The sequence below is a fragment of the Oncorhynchus masou genome, chromosome 31 (genome assembly GCF_036934945.1).
Source record: "Oncorhynchus masou masou isolate Uvic2021 chromosome 31, UVic_Omas_1.1, whole genome shotgun sequence".
Taxonomy (NCBI): Eukaryota; Metazoa; Chordata; class Actinopteri; order Salmoniformes; family Salmonidae; genus Oncorhynchus; species Oncorhynchus masou.
Window position 1 is genome coordinate 60653898 of NC_088242.1, and position 21848 is coordinate 60675745.

Genomic DNA, 21848 nt, shown 5'->3' on the forward strand with positions numbered 1-21848 from the left:
CTTATGCCTAACCCCAACCTTAACCACACTGCTAACCTAATGCCTAACCCCAACCTTAACCACACTGCTAACCTTATGCCTAACCCTAACCTTAACCACACTGCTAACCTTATGCCTAACCCTAACCTTAACCACACTGCTAAACTTATGCCTAACCTTAACCACACTGCTAACCTTATGCCTAACCCTAACCTTAACCACACTGCTAACTTTATGACTAACCCTAACCTTAACCACACTGCTAACCTTATGCCTAACCCTAACCTTAACCACACTGCTAACATAATGCCTAAATCTAACCTTAACCACACTGCTAAACTTAAGCCTAACCCTAACCTTAACCACACTGCTAACCTTATGCCTACCCCTAATCTTAACCACACTGCTAACCTTATGCCTAACCCTAACCTTAACCACACTACTAACCTTATGCCTAATCCTAACCTTAACCACACTGCTAACCTTATGCCTAACCTTAACCACACTGCTAACCTTATGCCTAACCCTAACCTTAACCACACTGCTAAACTTATGCCTAACCCTAACCTTAACCACACTGCTAACCTTATGCCTAACCCCTAACCTTAACCACACTGCTAACCTTATGCCTAACCCTAACCTTAACCACACTGCTAACCTTATGCCTAACCCTAACCTAACCCTAAAATCTTAACCACACTTCTAACCTTATGCCCTTAACCCTAACCTTAACCACACTGCTAACCTTATGCCTAACCTAACCTTAACCACACTGCTAAACTTATGCCTAACCCTAACCTTAACCACACTGCTAACCTTATGCCTACCCTAATCTTAACCTAACCTTAACCACACTGCTAACCTTATGCCTAACCCTAATCTTAACCACACTTCTAACCTTATGCCTAACCCTAACCTTAACCACACTGCTAACCTTAACCACACCTAACCCTAACCTTAACCACACTGCTAACCTTATGCCTAATCCTAACCTTAACCACACTGCTAACCTTATGCCTAAACCTAACCTTAAATTAAGGAAAAAAAGCTAAACAAAATCATGAATTTTTACAATATACAGTATAGCCAAATCTGACTTTGCAGCTGAGCCCATCTAGTGGAAATCGCTTAGCTCTGCCTCCAGGACAAGATTCATCCAAATAAACGTCAACCTGCTTCTATTACAGAGAGACCCAAATACATTTTTTATGATTCTCGGTAGGGGAGAGTGGGGTAAGTTGAGCCATTTTGTACGTTCAGCATAATTCCCTCAAGGGAAATATTGTTTTCTTTCTAACAAAGTTATCTACATATATTTCTGGATTTTGTTTACCCCTGGAAATAATCTGAATTCATGTAAACATTACAGTTTTGAAAATATTGCTTGTCCAAAAAAGAAGCCAACACAGCTACAAGGATGCACTTTCATGCTATGTTTAGGTCATCATATTGAAGCTCATAGACCCAAACTATAGATCAATCGTAAAAGTATCTACTTTGGTTTAGATACAAGCATCATGAAACATCTAACAAAATATGTTTTTTTTGGACCTAACTTACCACTTTTTCCATGACATGATGACCTATTGCTAAATATTTCGTCAAAATATTATTTTTGTGTATGGTTTCCTAGAAACATGAGGTGGCTCAACTAACCCTCTGGCTCAACTTACCGTTTGTGCTCAATTTACCTCACTTCCCCTAGCCCCTTTTTTTCTAAGAGTACACATTGTAGGTTTCACTTTCATGAAAATTGTGTTTACAAACCTCCAGCCTCAGCCACTCACTCCTTTTTTTTTTTAAAATCACATAGACACTGCGAGGGGCAGGTAATTACCACACGACAAACACAATGGATTGACAGAAGTCAATGACCTATCTCTGTAGATCTTTGTGTCCTGTATTGATTTGATAGGAGATTAGTATCTCTCTGTGTCCCTCCCTCCAACAGGTCATACTGCAGTCTGTGACCCTGCCAGCAATACAAATGGCAGCACACATCTCCTGTGGAACTCAAAATGTCACCTGTCAAACTGGACATGGTGTGTGGGCAGGGGGTGGTTTAGGGATAACTAGACACACATATGACCTTAACGGTACAGGGCTATGTTTGAAACAATAGCTGTAACACATACCATGTTGACAGTGAGATCCATTTGATCTCGTGTTGAAAGAAGAGCCGTGTAGCCTATATTTTTAGGAGGAGAGGGTGAAGCAAATCCACAAAGATCAATTGAAGATAATATAATTAATATTTCAAGCTATTTTGGTATAACGCTATGGGGTGCCATTTGTAAAGTTAAACAATCATTTTTTAGCAAAAATGCAGAGGTGGCCCCCTGTAGACAGCTGAGGTGGGCAGACAGACAGACAGCCAGCCAGCCAGACTGGGAGATCCCTGTCACATATGTCTGTCTGTCTCTAACACTGACGGCTGCTGACCCTCCCTCCACTGCTCTGGTCATGCCATCTCTGTCTGCAGCCGGCTGTCTCTGACAGGCGACAAGACGCCTGGGACATGGCAGGGCCAACCCACAGACACAGGTAGACACCAGGGTTTACTGTTGTCTGTAAGACAGAGAGAGAGGGTGGGGAGTGAGGGGCAGAGAGAGAGAGAGCTGAGTGTCTCAGCATTGCCAAAAGGAACATACTCAGTGAGAGTTCAGTGAGATGAGGAAGCAGAGACATTGATTAAACATTTACAATGAATCATTTTGAGCAATTTAAAATATTTATGAAACACAATAATACAGTTTGTCACATACATATTGTTGGGACTTCAGCTACGGGTGTGTTATTGTGGTTATTTCACTGTGTAACTCCCTCCTGATGTTGAGACAAAAGAGGCTGCAGGCAGGCTGGGCAGGGCTGCCTCTGCAGTAGTCTGGAGAGAGAATGCTACTGAGACATATGGGCCATGTCATTTATCTAAGTCACCTCTTGAAGGAATGAGACGGTCGCTCTGAGTGAACTGGCATGGATCCCTGTAGGGTCAGAGCCTTTGTTTAGCCCTGCACCTGGTGTAGCACTGGTTTGTTATGCGAGAGAGGAAACAATGAGCAGAGCAGTCTCAGAAGGAAAAGGAAACAGGAGAGAGAGAGGTCAGGAAGCTTAAGAGAGATTAAGTAGAGGGGGTTTTCTCCCTCTCCTTTTAGGAACACACAGAACATAACTCTCTCCAGCACAAATTAGGATTGTGCTGTTTCCTCCCGTTTCATTAGTTATGAATTAATTATGCTCTCTAATGCATGTGCGCCCACACACATGCACGGGCACAAACACACACACACTCAAAACTTCCCATTTAGTTTTTGTTAAAAAAAATATGACTTTACTCCACAAGCTAGACACTAGAAACTATATGGAACAAAACATATGAACGCAACATGTAAAGTGTTGGTCCCATGTTTCATGAGCTGAAATAAAACATCCCCAGTATGTTTAATACTCACAAAAAACGTATTTCTTTCAAATGTTCTGTACAAATTTGTTTGCATCCTTGTTTGTGAGCATTTCTCCTTGGCCCAGATAATCCATCCACGTGACAGGTGAAGCATATCAAGAAGCTGATTAATTAAACAGCATGATCATTATACAGGTGCACGTGATGGGGACAATAAAAGGCCACTCTAAAATGTGTAGTTTGTAGTCACACAACGCAATTCCACAGATGTCTCAAGTTTTGAGGGAGGGTGCAATTAGCATGCTGACTGCAGGAATGTCCACCAGAGCTGTTGCAAGATAATTTAATGTTTATTTCTCTACTATAAGCTGCCTCCAAAGTCGTTTTAAGAACCTGGCAGTATGTCCAACCGGCCTCAAAACCGCACACCACGCGGCGGGATCATCTGAGACCAGCCAACAAGACAGTTGATGAAACTGAGGAGTATTTAGTCTGTAATAATGCCATTTTGTGGGGGAAAACTCATTCTGATTGGCTGGGCCTGGCTCCCAAGTGGCTGCGCCCCTGCCCAGTCATGTGAAATCCATAGATTATGCCTAATGAATTGATTTCAATTGACTGATTTCCATGTACTGTATGAACTTTAACTCAGTAAAATAGTAAAAATTGTTACTTTTATATTTTTGTTCAATATACACGAAGGCAGGGTAAAGTGACCAGGCATCAGGATAGATAATAATTAGAGTAAAAATAAAGAACAGAGTAGCAGCAGCGTGTAGTGTATGTGAATATGTTAGGGTTTTGTGTGAGATTGTCAATGTAGTGTGTGTGAGTTTGTGTATAGTTTGTATATATAGTCTAGTGAGTGTACGTAGGGTCAGTGCAAGATAGAGTCAGTGAAGATAGTTTGGGTACCATTAATTGACTATTTAGCGTCTGGCTATTTAGCAGTCTTATGGCTTGGGGGTAGAAGCTGTCTCGAAGTCTTTTGCTAGACAGTATCAGAGCGAACAGTCTATGGCTTGGGTGGCTGGAGTCTTTGGCATTTTTTCGGGCCTTCCTCTGACACGTCTGATATAGAGGTCTTGGATGGCAGGGAGCTCGACCCAGTTATGTACTGGTCTGTCCGCATCAAGTGCGGTGCATTTGCCATACCAAGCGGTGATACAGCCAATCAAGATGCTGTCGATTGTGCAGCTGTAGAACTTTTTGAGGATCTGAGTGCCCATGCCAAATCTTTTCAGCCTCCTGAGGGGGAAGAGGCGCTGCAGTGCCCTCCTCACGACTGTGCCGGTGTTTGTGGACCATGTTAAGTCCTTAGTAAAGGAACTTGACCAGTTCTACAACGGCACCATCGATGTGGACGGGGGCGTTCTTTCCCCTCTTTCTCACATAGTTCATGATCAGCTCATTGGTCTTACTGACGTTGAGGTAGAGATTGTTGTCCTTGCACTACACTGGTAAGTCTCTGACCTCCTACTTGTAGGCTGAGTCATCGCCGTCGGTGTTCAGGCCTACCACCGTGTCGTCAGCACACTTGATGATGATGTATAAGTCGTACATGGCCACGCAGTCGTGGGTGAACAGGGAGTACAGGAGGGGACTAAGCACACATTTTTGAGGGGCCCTAGTGTTGAGGGTTAGCGTGGCAGAGGTGTTGTCGCCTGACCTCAATCACCTGGGGCCGGCCCGTCAGGAAGTCCAGGGTTAAGTCTCAGGGTCCCTAGCTTGCTGATGATCTTGGAGGGGACTATAGTGTTGAACGCTGAGCTGTAGTCTATGAACAGCATTCTTACATAGTTATCTCCCCTCTTGTCCAGGTGGGAGGGGGCAGTGTAAAGATTCTGAGATTGTGCCATCTGCGGATCTTTTGGGGCGGTATGTGAATTGGAGTGAGTCCAGGGTGTCTGGGATGATGGTGTTGTGTGTCATGACCAGACTTTCAAAGCACTACATAATTACAGATGTGAGTGCTACATAGCGTCATTTAGGCAGGTTACCTTGTTGACAAAATGTTTAAGTGATCATCAATCAAGAGCAATCGGATTAAGTAATAGTAAGATGTGTTTTAACGGAAAATAATATCATCAAAAGTTATTTGAGCATTGTATTGTGAAAGTCTATTACTTTTTAAGAATGTGTATTGCAATGTATTTCTCGATGAAACACTTTTTTGTGAGTTTGGTGGAAAAGTGACTGTATGATTTTGTGTGTTGTACTTGGTGTCAATTGAAAATGTGCTTAGCGTTTTTAAAATGGTCTGTTTTGAGTTTTGTACTGAGAGTTGTGAAAATGTACCACATACTTGTGAAAATGTACCACATACTTGTGAAAATTGCACCAACGCGATAAAGAAAACAGTAAAAGCGCCTTTGCTCGGTCAGCATAGTTTTTCTACAGTAATTCATCACGGGGGCTTTGAGCTATTGATGGCCCCAGCATCCGTTAGCAGGAACCTGTCAATGATTCACTCACTAAGCCCATCTGTCAGGCCCAACCGCCTGTCCTCTCCTCCTCTCCTCCCTCCTCTTCCTCCATGACCGATGGCTGTGCTGCGTAACCACAAAATGGTACTTTACGTGAGACAACAGAATGTTTCACTTTCGACACCAATGTGTTCTTACTGAACTGGACAACAGAGGTGACAACGGTGGTTTACTACAGAGGTGAACGCTAACTCTGGATATCCAACGGTGGTTTACTACAGAGGTGAAGGCTAACTCTGGATATCCAACGGTGGTTTACTACAGAGGTGAACGCTAACTCTGGACATCCAACAGTGGTTTACTACAGAGGTGAACGCTAACTCTGGATATCCAAAGGTGGTTTACTACAGAGGTGAACGCTAACTCTGGATATCCACAGCTAGCCTGAGGAGTTACTGTATAATGAATACAAGCTGCTTCTAGAATCAATCAGGCTTGTGTCATTAGACAGTCACAATAACATCGTTGGTACATGTTAGAGCTCAGCCACTCTGGTAAAGTTGGTAATCAGCCACGCTGGTAAAGTTTCCGAGAGTGAAGAAAATTGAGGTCATCTAGGGAAGCACAGAGCCAGTTGTGTGACACTCAGATGTGGATTAGACTGCCATCTGTAGACGTGTTGCCAGATATACACACAGAGATGATCTGCAGCTCAGATCTACAGTCTGTGGATTACCTTCATCGGTCCTCTTCCATACAAAGAAAATACCCTAAATTCTTATGAAAACTTCTTGATTCTTCTCCTATGAGAACAAAGGGATGTCAGTCAAGTGCAGCTGGGCCAGTGTACAGCACTGTGTCTCCAGATGTGTTGACATCAGAGTGGCTTTCACTCACCCTCCCAGCATGTCCACCAACCCTTGTGTCCTGTCTGTGAGCCCCTCATATCAAACCTGACTGCTTGTGTTTTGTCTGATGTGTTGTCGTGTAGGCCTTGTCGCTGTGTCGCTCTGTCAGAAGACATGTCCCGCATTTGCAGCCGGCGTTAGCAGGCAGGAGGATGAGTGCATTTGTCAGTAGAGCTGACACACATCCCACGTTTTTGCACGACTGACACAGGGGGCCTTCGTAATGTCACATCCCTGGATCCATAGCCTGGGGATATATGTAAACATTTGCACACAAAAACATGCAAGCACACACACACACACACACACACACACACACACACACACACACACACACACACACACACACACACACACACACACACACACACACACACACACACACACACACACACACACACACACACACACACACACACACACACACACAGTGTGATGACACAGGAGTGAGTAGGGGGCACACAGTCTGTGGGAGTGTCTATTGACTGACTGGCTGGGGCTCTGGCTAGGTCACCCCTCATTCCCACAATCTCCAGCTGTCACATCAAGCAGCAGCCCGCCTCTCCCCTCCTCCACTTCCTCACTACCCACTTCCCCTCTCACACGTTTCTCTCTTCTCCCTGTCCATTTTTTTACTGAGGTCTCATCATTTTGATAGTCTTGCTGCAGCACATCACCTGAGCAACCAAGATATTGCCCCTTTCTGATGGATCAGTTAAACTGTTTTAAGAGATATCCTGGCTTGCATCTAGAGGCCTACAGTAGGGAACACCACGGATTTATGTTGACGTAAACCTTTGGAATGAAACCATTTGGATCTGGTACGATGGCTTTAAATATAAAAATATACTATTGTCTAGACATGCCTTTCTGTACATACATAACTTCAACATTTGGGGAGACATATGTTGTTACTCTTACAGGCTCGCTCCTGATCCGGCTGTCCAGTTTATGGACTAGCACTGCCGTGTAGTGGTCAATTTGAGAACTGCATGTGTTGAAGAACAAATTATGAGGAAATGTCATTCTAAGAAGTTACCACTAGATGGGGGTATAGTAAGAGGCATATTCAAGACTGAGCTCAAGACAGAGATGCTGCTTGGTAAAGAAATAAGAGGTTACAATGTGTTACAGTAGCAAGGCTTATGTTGTAGCGACATAAGTCTTAGGGATGCTATTTCCGTCTGAATTCTGCTTTTATAATTTGTCTCCAAGGCTTATGGGTCTATGTGTGCTTCAAAGCAAGGCCATTCATTACGTGTGACATCACTCACATGGCTAAGCACTTGTTCCCTGTCTAGACGGCAGATGAAAGGCCTCCTCTAAAGCTCATGCATCCCTAAACAACCTGTTGTTTTAAGCAGGTTGGTACACTTATCAAGAGCAGCACAACAGTAACAGAATTAGAGTTACTCCTGAGGATGCAGTCAAATTGCTGTGGTCTGAGCGGCTTTGGTCCATTTTAGTAATTATATTTCTATGAAAGCAGCACTACTTCCTTCCCCTACGATGAGCCCCACTGCCACCGCCTTTAACTCAAGTCCTGCAGGGCAATTGAGGATTAAAGAAGTCAGTCCGCCGGGAGCTATTTACTTTTTAAGTGCATCTCAGAGGATTCCAAAGGGTCAACAAGGTTTGGGTACAGGACATGAATGATTAATTATGGAGCAGGAATGAACTCATCATTATCATTTTTTAAAATATTTAATTTAATTTACTAGGCAAGCCACTTAAGAACAAATTCGTATTTACAATGACGGCCTAGGAACAGTGGGTTAACTGCCTTGTTCAGGGGCAGAACGACAGATTTTTACTTTGTCAGCTCGGGGATTCGATCTAGCAACCTTTCGGTAACTGGCACAACGCTCTAACCACTAAGCTACCTGCCGCCCTATTACCATAATAATCATCATATTTTAATATACTGTAGCTTGTTGCTAGCTGCTAGAGTCACATGTTGGACATTGGATTCCTTTTCAAACCCTCGGGGTGATGGCACATTAAGTCCCACAACATTGAAGGTGACGGGTTCTTTCTGGGTTCTTACCTTCTTACCTTATCCATGTTGTGTTGGATTCTAAGCTTCCTTTTATAGCAATGCTAGCATCTTTTTCAGCTGAATTTCCAACCCGGGTCAACAGCCCGTGTTCATGGTTGAACAGTTTGAGAGACAATAAGCAGGGGATTGAGGTAGTCAGAGTCAAGATATTGGGACATACTGGTCCTGGTTCTCAACCCAAACACTTTCCAGTCTAGACAAGTGGGTTTTAATAGCATATAATATTTAGACAGCGTTATGATTCAGTAAATAAGAGGTGGAGCATAAAGAGTCTGTATTGAGGTACTTAACTTGCTGAGGAATACAGGCATGCATTTACCCAGCATAGCTTTTGATAAAGAAAATGGGATGGTGAAAAAAAATATTTGATCAAAAAAAGAACTTCAAAGATAGTAATTGGCTTAGTTCATCACTAACATAAATTCACAAATCTTTTTTTTGATTTCTTGAAGGAAACAATCTCATAACTAAAATATTATCAAAGATATTTATTAGAATTAAATCAAAACAAACAAATATTTTTTTCTTCACAGAATTTATATTACGATAATGATCAACAAATACTTTTGCCTTCTTTTACATATGTTTTTGTGAGGCTTTCAGTTCAAAATGAATGCAGTTTTGGTGTTACCAAATGGTCAAAAGGTGCTTTCCATATGGAGTATATACAGGGCATTGCCAAGAAAAAGGTTATACTTTTCCAGATTGATTGTAAAATATATAATATCAAGTTAAAGCGTCACATCTTTCCCACAATCCACCCGTAGAATACTTTTCAAAGGGGTTACAAATCAGAAATGTACATTTCTTAAATATTTATTCTCCTTTGGTTTTTCCCCCAACACCATCATTGGATTAATCGATATAAACATTTCACAAATTCCAATCTTTGAGATGCTGCCTTTGAACATCCTCTCCCCAATATCATTGAACTCAGTATCCAAGTGTGAATTCCAATCTTCTTTATTCTGACTCCAGTCTCATCCGCTCTTCTCACAGTTGGGCTGCGCCCTGCACTCTCTATCCTTCACTTTGTCCTTCTGTCCCTCTGTGCGCTTGGCGGCTGCAGAGTCCACAGCACCGTCCACTCTGAGTTCACTGGCAACAGCTCGCAGGGCTTTGAGCCTGTCCAGCCGTGGGCTCTGGGATCTCTGACCTTTCAGGCTCTCTTGACCCCCATGAACCCTAACCTCCGACCCCTGACCTTCATCGCTGAGGGAGCTGAGCGAGCGCACGGCCAGCCTGCCACGCTGCGCCTTATTGGACAGGGGACGCAGTGAGGTCATGTAGCCGGGGTTGTCCCCCGTGGAGTGGTCTGTGTCCCTGATGACCTCACACAGGTAGCGGGCCAAGTCCTGACTGGAGAAGGACAGGGACTTGTGGGAACGCCGCATTGCAATGGGAGACGTGAGGGTGGCTGACCCGGACGGAGGGTGGGCCAGGCGCAGGGCGATTGCTGTGCTGCCGTTTTTGGGTCCGCTTGGTCCTTTTGGTTTGGTCCCATTCTTCGTGTCTGGGGGCTTGGTCGTCTGAGGGTAGGATGAGGGTATGATGCATTGTGGGTAGCTGTACCAAAGTGACTGGGCTGGACTGGGCCGCAGAGACCTCTGTAACTCCACCATGTTGAAGGCATTCTGGAGAGTGAGATAGGGAAAGAGACAGAGAGGGAGAGACAAAGACAGAGAGAGAGAGGGAAAGAGAGATGAAGAAGATTAGAGAGAGTTGATTAGAGATGAGCTGCTTATAAAAACGAAGAGATTAATAGAAAAAGAAAACACTCAACAGCAGGACCTGAATTTATAATCATATTTGACTATGAAAAATGGCAGTCTGCTGTGCTTTTGACTGGAGAGGATTTTTTATTCTACCTAAGAAAAAAGCATGAGGCCTAAGTGGCAATGTTGGCAGCAACAGCCCCATTGATTGGCCTTGTAATTAATTATCTAATTGCAGTGGGGGGAAAAGTGCTATTAAAGCAAATACAGGCATTATTAAGGAGTATTGGTCTCTGACATCATTTTCCAAATGATTCTGCTAGGATAGTTATTTTGGTGTTCATTTCCAAGCCTCTACCAACACCAGTCCACCAGGTTTGGTAGAGCTGCCAGACGAACACTCACTATGTGAACTGTGACTCTGTGAATCTTCCCACGCCTTGCTTGGTTTATATACCGTTTGCTTATCTATGGTTTGTATGGTTTCCCTTGTGTCTGTGAGGTGTGATCCTAATTGCCCTAAGGGAATCGATCAAGTTGTATTCCACTGTATTCTGTATTGTAGTGGTCTTATGACTCATAGGTTATGGAGAGATAATGGTAGTTGTGTTGAAGGACATACTGAGATTCAGAGTCTGTATCTGTACCTGGTCCTGCTCCCCTCCACCCTCCTCGTCATAGTTGAGCACGTTCTCTCGGATGTCCTCCCATTCTCCGTGGTGTGCAGATACGTGGTAGATGCCCTCCTTCAGGCACTTGTGTCTCCTCCAGCAGGAGTAGAGGGACAGGCCCAGCATCAGCACTGGGCGGGTACAGAGAGCACGTTGGGAGGTGGGCAGCGGACCGGGGGAAAGGGGTAGAAGGTTTCACCCAAAGTTCTATCAGTTAGAAATGTACATAAAAAATTGCAGTGTCCTAGACAGAGTGTGCAATGATATTACATGAAATGGATAGTGAGGCTTGGATTGGAGGGGAGAGAACCAGATAGCCACATTTTGTGCACCAAATTGGCTGCGTTGACACATGCAGCGCTATTAGTCAATCTGATTAGTCAAAAAAGCAATTAGTGGGAAGAGATTTGGGCTGCCTGTGTAAAAAGATCCGTTGTAGTTCACTTATAGGCCTCGAGCAAGGTGGAGAGAGATACATAGATAGATGGACAGACGCCAACATGTATGTTATATGTGCTGCATGTGCCAGGCAGCAGCACAACCCACTAGACCAGCCCCTAGAAAATATTTCTGACACCAAAATGGCTCCATACATACACCCATACAGTAAATTGGATACCCAATAGCACAAAACTGGTCTTGTTTTGTAAAAAAACAAACAGTAAACACGTATGATCCTTGTGGATAGGCAGAGTAAATTACCACCACATTGTTCTATGCAATAATCCAGTCAGTCTGTCCTAATCAAGACTAATGAGGACCCGGAGCTATAAGACAAAGCAACAGAGACTGAGACACCACGTTCTCCTGTATTTTCTATCCTATATCAAAGACGACACCCCTTACACTTCTCTTCAAAAAACCAACACTCTCTGCATGTCCAAGCCAAAGCCACTGTGGCCAGAGCTCCCAGGAATATCGAGGGAGTGTTGTAGGAATGTTGTAATAGCATTGTGTGAACGCTGCTAGAGCACTGACATCAATCACATCTATGTGTTGAATTATACAGTATGCTGTGCTGACCTTTAAAATCCATGAATCTCAACCAATATTTCTTCTACTGTCTGCCATCTCCATCTCGCCTCCTTTGCTCCTTTCTTTATCTGTCTCATTCTCTCCATCTTTCACTCATTCTTGTTAGTCTCTTTGTGTTTCTTTCCTTCATTCTCCGTGTCTCTTTTGACTCTGCACGGCTTTTATCTCTCACTCTAAAGGTGATGCATCAGAACTGGTACGTTTTCTATCGCCTTTTGGTTGGAAGCATCGGCTCATCCATTTAATAATTGAGGGGCGCATTGCAGCAGTTACATTGGACTTAAGTAATGGTTCACTGAACACATGTGACACTCGTCAAGGTCACTCAACTGAAAAGGTTTTCAAAATCAGCAAAAATACATTTCATATAATTGTGGTTTGAAAATTAGTCACTGACTGTGGCTGGAATTTGACTTTGAATTATTTGTCTCTACTCAAGGCACCCATAAGTCGTTAAATATTTATATTCTATATGATTATATTTCTATCATCCAGGTCCATCATGAGGCACCAGAACGTTATCTGACTCTTCCTAACTTTGATTTAGCCTGGTTCCAGATCGGTTTGTGCTCTCTTGCCAACTTCTATGGTAATTGTAGCATGATAATGGCCACAGGACCATAGGAGTTGGAAAGAGCGCACAAACAGATCTGTAACCAGCTAACATCGACTGCAACAAGTGGAAAAGGTAGACCTCCAGCTATGCCTACTCAGTGTGTGCTGGAGGTAGGTTTATTGTCAGGTCCTATTGATCAGCTAACCTTGCTGCATGCCCTCCACTGTGCCGTACAGACCCAGAGAAACAGGATGGAATCCAGATGAGCTGGGATCCCAGCAGTACTCAGAACTCCCCCCTCAGCCACAATATTACCACCTCCACAGTGCTTACCATTTTCTTTTTTATCCACACACACCTCCAATCACCTGAACCTCACATCAAACACACCTCTACGGGCCAATCAGTCAACACGCCCAGCAGTGGTGCTTTATCACACACACAGAGTCAGACGAACACACACACACACACACACGCACGCACGCAAGCACTCACACACACGCACACAGAAGGACGAACACACACAGACCACAGGCGGCCAGTGGCACCTTAATTGGGGAGGACGGCTCATAGTAATGGCTGTAATGGCATACATGGAATAGTACACGTGTTCGATACCATTCACTCTGTTCCCGACCTTATTATGACCCCTCCTCCCCTCAGCACCATCCTTTGACACACACACGCTTGCGGATTCACAGATACAGACACGGACAGACAAGGAAAAACACACATGACAGACAAGTGTCCACACAAACACACGCGTGTGCATGCAGACACACACAGACACACAGCTGACCATGGCAGTGCTGGTGTTGTTATATCTCTAAATATTCAGACACACACAGACACACAGCTGACAGTGCTGGTGTTGTTATATCTCTAAACATTCAGACAAACACAGACACACAGCTGACAGTGGCAGTGCTGGTGTTGTTATATCTCTAAATATTCAGACACACACAGACACACAGCTGACAGTGGCAGTGCTGGTGTTGTTATATCTCTAAATATTCAGACACACACAGACACACAGCTGACAGTGGCAGTGCTGGTGTTGTTATATCTGTAAACATTCAGACACACAGCTGACAGTGCTGGTGTTGTTATATCTCTAAATATCCAGACACACACAGACACACAGCTGACCGTGGCAGTGCTGGTGTTGTTATATCTCTAAACATTCAGACACACACAGACACACAGCTGACAGTGGCAGTGCTGGTGTTTGTTATATCTCTAAACATTCAGACACACACAGACACACAGCTGACAGTGCTGGTGTTGTTATATCTGTAAACATTCAGACACACAGCTGACAGTGGCAGTGCTGGATTTGTTATATCTCTAAACATTCAGACACACACAGACACACAGCTGACAGTGGCAGTGCAGGATTTTGTTATATTCAGACACACACAGACACACAGCTGACAGTGGCAGTGTGGTGTTTGTTATATCTCTAAACATTCAGACACACACAGACACACAGCTGACAGTGGCAGTGCTGGTGTTTGTTATATCTCTAAACATTCAGACACACACAGACACACAGCTGACAGTGGCAGTGCTGGATTTGTTATATCTCTAAACATTCAGACACACACAGACACACAGCTGACAGTGGCAGTGCTGGTGTTTGTTATATCTCTAAACATTCAGACACACACAGACACACAGCTGACAGTGGCAGTGCTGGTGTTGTTATATCTCTAAACATTCAGACACACACAGACACACAGCTGACAGTGGCAGTGCTGGTGTTGTTATATCTCTAAACATTCAGACACACACAGACACACAGCTGACAGTGGCAGTGCTGGTGTTTGTTATATCTCTAAACATTCAGACACACAGCTGACACACAGCTGACAGTGCAGTGCAGTGTGTTGTTATATCTCTAAACATTCAGACACACACAGACACACAGCTGACAGTGGCAGTGCTGGATTTGTTATATCTCTAAACATTCAGACACACACAGACACACAGCTGACAGTGGCAGTGCTGGTGTTTGTTATATCTCTAAACATTCAGACACACACAGACACACAGCTGACAGTGGCAGTGCTGGTGTTGTTATATCTCTAAACATTCAGACACACACAGACACACAGCTGACAGTGGCAGTGCTGGTGTTGTTATATCTCTAAACATTCAGACACACACAGACACACAGCTGACAGTGGCAGTGCTGGATTTGTTATATCTCTAAACATTCAGACACACACAGACACACAGCTGACAGTGGCAGTGCTGGTGTTTGTTATATCTCTAAACATTCAGACACACACAGACACACAGCTGACAGTGGCAGTGCTGGAGTTGTTATATCTGTAAACATTCAGACACAGTGCTGGTGTTGTTATATCTGTAAACATTCAGACACACAGCTGACAGTGGCAGTGCTGGTGTTGTTATATCTATAAACATTCAGACACACAGCTGACAGTGGCAGTGCTGGATTTGTTATATCTCTAAACATTCAGACACACACAGACACACAGCTGACAGTGGCAGTGCTGGTGTTGTTATATCTGTAAACATTCAGACACACAGCTGAGAGTGCTGGTGTTGTTATATCTGTAAACATTCAGACTCACAGCTGACAGTGGCAGTGCTGGATTTGTTATATCTCTAAACATTCAGACACACACAGACACACAGCTGACAGTGGCAGTGCTGGTGTTTGTTATATCTCTAAACATTCAGACACACACAGACACACAGCTGACAGTGCTGGTGTTGTTATATCTGTAAACATTCAGACACACACAGACACACAGCTGACAGTGGCAGTGCTGGTGTTGTTATATCTGTAAACATTCAGACTCACAGCTGACAGTGGCAGTGCTGGATTTGTTATATCTCTAAACATTCAGACACACACAGACACACAGCTGACAGTGGCAGTGCTGGTGTTGTTATATCTCTAAACATTCAGACACACACAGACACACAGCTGACAGTGGCAGTGCTGGTTTGTTATATCTCTAAACATTCAGACACACACAGACACACAGCTGACAGTGGCAGTGCTGGTGTTTGTTATATCTCGTAAACATTAAGACACACAGCTGACAGTGCTGGTGTTGTTATAGTAAACATTGACACACAGCTGACAGTGCTGGTGTTGTTATATCTGTAAACATTCAGACACAGTGCTGGTGTTGTTATATCTGTAAACATTCAGACACACAGCTGACACACAGCTGACAGTGCTGGTGTTGTTATATCTATAAACATTCAGACACACAGCTGACAGTGGCAGTGCTGGATTTGTTATATCTCTAAACATTCAGACACACACAGACACACAGCTGACAGTGGCAGTGCTGGTGTTGTTATATCTGTAAACATTCAGACACACAGCTAGTGCTCTCTAAACATTCAGACTCACAGCTGACAGTGGCAGTGCTGGATTTGTTATATCTCTAAACATTCAGACACACACAGACACACAGCTGACAGTGGCAGTGCTGGTGTTGTTATATCTCTAAACATTCAGACACACACAGACACACAGCTGACAGTGGCAGTGCTGGTGTTGTTATATCTATAAACATTCAGACACACACAGACACACAGCTGACAGTGGCAGTGCTGGTGTTGTTATATCCGTAAACATTAAGCCACACAGCTGACAGTGGCAGTGCTGGTGTTGTTATATCTCTAAACATTCAGACACACAGCTGACACACAGCTGACAGTGCTGGTGTTGTTATATCTGTAAACATTCAGACACACAGCTGACAGTGGCATTGCTGGTGTTGTTATATCTCTAAACATTCAGACACACAGAGACACACAGCTGACAGTGGCAGTGCTGGTGTTGTTTTTCTGTAAACATTCAGACACACAGCTGACACACAGCTGACAGTGCTGGTGTTGTTATATCTGTAAACATTCAGACACACAGCTGACAGTGGCAGTGCTGGTGTTGTTATATCTCTAAACATTCAGAGACACACAGCTGACAGTGGCAGTGCTGGTGTTGTTATATCTCTAAACATTCAGACACACACAGACACACAGCTGACAGTGGCAGTGGTTATAGTAAACATTGGTGACAGTGCTGGTTTGTTATATCTCTAAACATTCAGACACACACAGACACACAGCTGACAGTGCTGGTGTTGTTATATCTGTAAACATTCAGACACACACAGACACACAGCTGACAGTGCTGGAGTTGTTATATCTCTAAACATTCAGACACACACAGACACACAGCTGACAGTGGCAGTACTGGTGTTTGTTATATCTCTAAACATTTGACAGTATATCTGTAAACATTCCAGACACACAGCTGACAGTGCTGGTGTTGTTATATCTGTAAACATTCAGACACACACAGACACACAGCTGACAGTGGCAGTGCTGGTGTTGTTATATCTCTAAATATTCAGACACACACAGACACACAGCTGACAGTGGCAGTGCTGGTGTTGTTATATCTCTAAACATGCAGACACACACAGACACACAGCTCCTATCCATCCTCCATGATGCTGCTTTGAGGTTCCCCACCAACCATGGGGTTCTTGGGATGTTAGGTTAAATGTTTAAAGAAGGATTTTTAAGCCTTGAGACAATTGAGACATGGATTTGGTATGTGTCCCATTCAAATCTGAGGGGCTGAGTCACTGGCTTATTAGGGCTCTTTCATACTGTCCCTAGGATGGGTGCGTCACTTAAGTGGGTTGAGTCACTGATGTGATCTTCCTGTCTGGGTTGGGGCCCCCTTTGGGTTGTGCTGTGGCAGAGAACTTTGCGGGCCTTGTCTTAGGATGGTAAGTTGGTGGTTGAAGATATCCCTCTAGTGGTGTAGGGGGCTGTGCTTTGGCAAAGTGGGTGGGGTTATATCCTTCCTGTTTGGCCCTGTCCGGGGGTGTCCTCGGATGGAGCCACAGTGTCTCCTGAACCCTCCTGTCTCAGCCTCCAGTATTTATGCTGCAGTAGTTTATGTGTCGGGGGGCTCGGGTCAGTTTGTTATATCTGGAGTACTTCTCCTGCCCTATCCGGTGTCCTGTGTGAATTGAAGTATGCTCTCTCTAATTCTCTCTTTCTCTCTTTCTTTCTCTCTCTCGGAGGACCTGAGCCCTAGGACCATGCCTCAGGACTACCTGACATGATGACTCTTTGCTGTCCCTAGTCCACCTGGCCGTGCTGCTGCTCCAGTTTCAACTGTTCTGCCTGTGATTATTATTATTTGACCATGCTGGTCATTTATGAACATTTGAACATCTTGGCCATGTTCTGTTAGAATCTCTACCCGGCACAGCCAGAAGAGGACTGGCCACCCCACATAGCCTGGTTCCTCTCTTGGTTTCTTCCTAGGTTTTGGCCTTTCTAGGGAGTTTTTCCTAGCCACCGTGCTTCTACACCTGCATTGCTTGCTGTTTGGGGTTTTAGGCTGGGTTTCTGTACAGCACTTTGAGATATCAGCTGATGTACGAAGGGCTATATAAATAAATTTGATTTGATTTGAAATCAAATTCAATTGTATTTGTCACATGTGCCAAATACAACAGTGAAATGCTTACTTACAAGCCCTTAACCAACAATGCAGTTTTAAGAAAATACCCCCAAAAGAAGTAAGAGATAGAACGACAAATAATTAAAGAGCAGCAGTAAAAAACAATAGTGGGGCTATATACAGGGGGTACCGGTACAGAGTCAATGTGTCATTGTGTGTTAGTTTGTTGGTGATGTGGACGCCAAGGAACTTGAAACTCTCAACCTGCTCCACTGCAGCCCCGTCGATGAGAATGGGGGCGTGCCCCGTCCTCTTTTTCCTGTAGTCCACAATCATCTCCTTTGTCTTGCTCACATTGAGGGAGAGGTTGTTGTCCTGGCACCACATGGTCAGGTGTCTGACCTGCTCCCTATAGGCTGTCTCATCGTTGTTGGTGATCAGGCCTACCACTGTTGTGTCATCAGCAAACGTAATGATGGTGTTGGAGTCGTGCCTGGCTGTGCAGTCATGAGTGAACAGGGAGCACAGGAGGGGACTGAGCACGCACCCCTGAGGGCCCCCGTGTTGGGGATCAGTGTGGCGGATGTGTTGTTACCTACCCTTACCACCTAGGGGCAGCCCATCAGCAAGTCCAGGATCTAGTTGCAGAGGGAGGTGTTTAGTTCCAGGGTCCTTAGTTTATTGATGAGCTTTGAGGGCACTATGGTGTTGAACGCTGAGTTGTAGTCAATGAACAGCATTCTCACATAAGTGTTCCTTTTGTCCAGGTGGGAAAGGGCAGTGTGGAGTGTAATAGAGATTGTGGCTCTGTTGGTGCAGTATGCAAATTGGAGTGAGTCTAGATTTTCTGGGATAATGGTGTTGATGTGAGCCATGACAAGCCTTTCAAAGCATTTCATGGCTACAGACGTGAGCATTTCAAAATATTTAATAGCTACAGACAAAAGATTTAACTGCCTTTGAACGGCGTATGGTAGTAGCTGCCAGGTGCACTGGTTTGTGTCAAGAACTGCAATGCTGCTGGGTTTTTCACGCTCAATAGTTTCCTGTGTGTATCAAGAATGGTCCACCACCTAAAGGACATCCAGCCAACTTGGCACAACTGTGGGAAGCATTGTAGTCAACATGGACCAGCATCGCTGTGGAACACTTTCGACACCTTGTAGAGTCCATGCCCTGCCAAATTAAGGCTGTTCTGAGGGCCAAAGGGGGTGCAACTCAATATTAGGAAGGCATTTTTTTATATCTTGTACACTCAGTGTATAGCAAGATGCAAAAATGTATGATGACATTGTTGATGCATGTCTGAAAGTAAAGGTTATTACACAACATATAACATGGAGGGAAAATATAAAAGGAGAAACAAAGGACAAGACAAAGACAGATGAGAGAAGGGAAATGCTGTGAGGTTTTATTAAGAAAAGTATGTTCTAGTTCAAAAATACAGTCACTTTAACAACTATTTACCTCCATTCTATATGGAAAGGAAATGTCCTCTTCATTGAATATCAAATCCAACGACACACAGTAAAAATGTCAATGTAATGGACAATAAAGCTTTTCAGTGCTGAATTTGAAACCCATTCAACAGGCCTAATGAAGCATACTTAGATGGCAAATTTTGCCTGTCTCTGGTTCTGTCAGTGGCACATGTTGAACTTGGCAATCAGCCAGTCTGTGAGGGGTTATGTAAATCTGAATTATGGATGATCACTTAAACTTTTATTGGAGTTTGAGGCAGAGGAGAAAAGACGGAGAGTTCCAGTTGAATTAAGCAGCAGGCCATCAGCCCGCCTCAGTGTGTTGTGGGGGATGTGTGTTGTCTGTGACTTTTTGTCCAGGCGTTTGTTTGTCACTTGCACGCACACACACACAGACAACTCCGTCATCTCCAACAAGCCTTGTCTGATGCTGACTCGCTCCCTCAGTTAGGACTTAAAGTAGGAGAACAACTTAAAACCTGAACAGTTATCAAATGACCTCTAACCGCAGTATCCGGTTACAGACTGCCCAGTCTAAGAACTGTAGCCTGAGTCATGCTAGAGACAGAAGGTGTTGCTCGCTACTGAACTTATTTCCCATCACAGAGATGTTTCAAGAAATGTTCATGTAAACTCTTGGTGACCTCCCATTTCCATTTTGATATATTCAGGAATTCGCCTAATTCAAAAGGTCAAAAGTTTGAGTGCAGGTGATAAATTCCAGGAACTAGAGAAACTACTAGGTACATTAGATGACTGCAACATGCAGTGTCATTTACATATTCAACACATGAATGTCCGTGAGTGATGCCAAGGCCTCCCTCCGTTTGTTATCTTTGTAATTATCATATCAAATATTGAAGTATAGCATTTGATCTGTACCTCATGTGGCTGTTGCAATACACCAGCCACATGCCCTGGGGAGGTATTGTGCTGTTGAATCAGTTATAGAGGTAGCAGAGACTGTGTGTTGAATCGTCAGACCAATTTATAACCCTGTTTTTGACAGAGAGACTCATAAACAGTATACAAGTAGCTCTATCGAGAGATGGCCCGCTGCACTGGACACACCAACACACCTTACTATGTGTCAGTAGCAAACATGGACACATTTAGGTTAGATGAAAACGGTAGGAGAAAGTAAATGACAAAGAAATACAGAGGGAGATCAAATCAGACATAAACGGACGTAACAGGACTGGAATGACAAACAGACGAGATGAAAAAGTAAGGGAAAGGAGGATGACAAATAATAGTCTGAATTCACATCACGAACATCAAGAAAGACAAACTACAGGTGGCCATGACTGAGGGGTCCCCCAACTTTTTGAACTGTAACTCAGCGAAAGCTTTGGGTGTTTCATTGTGGCTCATAGAGTTATCAAAATCTATGTTTCTAGCCAGGACCCATGCAGCCCCACTGACTGTGGCCACTCACAGCTCCTGAGATCCATACTAAGAACACTTGGGGCTCAATTCCATCAAATCCACATTGCAGTATTTACGCAGTAGCTCTTTCCCCATGGCCAAATAAAATCACAGATGGTTTAGGGTACTGCAAGAACCTATTACCAGGTAGACACCAGAGGAGGCTGGAGAGAAGAGCTATAGGATGATGGGCTCATTGTAATGGCATGAATGGAATTAATGGAATGGAGTCAAACATGTGGTTTCCATATGATGGATGTGTTGGATACTGTTCCATTTACTCCACTCCAGCCATTACAATGAGCCTGTCCTCCTATAGCTCTCTCACCAGCCTCCTCTGGTAGACACACCTCACCAATTGAAGCTTCCAGTTTTCAGAACTAGAAATCTGCGTATCCAGCCAGGTTGGGTAGGTTACTTTCTAAATATAATCATTGTAGTTACTAGTTACCTGTCCAAAATTGTAATCAGTAACATCACTTTTGAATTACCCATAAATGAATGTTGCATTTTACTTTATGGGTTGGTTATGTAGGCTTGTTCTAACCCATTGCTTTCTACTACAAATAATAATATGATTAGGCTCTATCTTTACATTTAAAAAGTCTGTCAGATTTCCTGTCATTACAATTCATTTAATACCTCTTGATCTTCAAGACATAATAAATGGAAATATGGGAATATAGATTAGCCAAATTGTTTTACCTG

The 21848-nt window shown here is 43.8% G+C and overlaps 1 protein-coding gene across 1 annotated transcript in view; it reads right to left on the bottom strand.

Annotated features, from left to right (window-relative positions):
• Positions 1–9248: 9248 nt before the first annotated feature.
• Positions 9249–21848, bottom strand: part of LOC135524222 (neural-cadherin-like) — a 131864-nt gene continuing 119264 nt past the window's right edge. Inside the window, exons 32-33 of the mRNA XM_064951568.1 lie at positions 11138–11292; positions 9249–10409 (exon numbers count right to left, since the gene is read on the bottom strand). Coding sequence (XP_064807640.1) covers positions 9756–10409; positions 11138–11292 — 809 coding nt within the window. The 3' untranslated portion in view covers positions 9249–9755. The remainder of the gene's footprint in view (positions 10410–11137; positions 11293–21848) is intronic.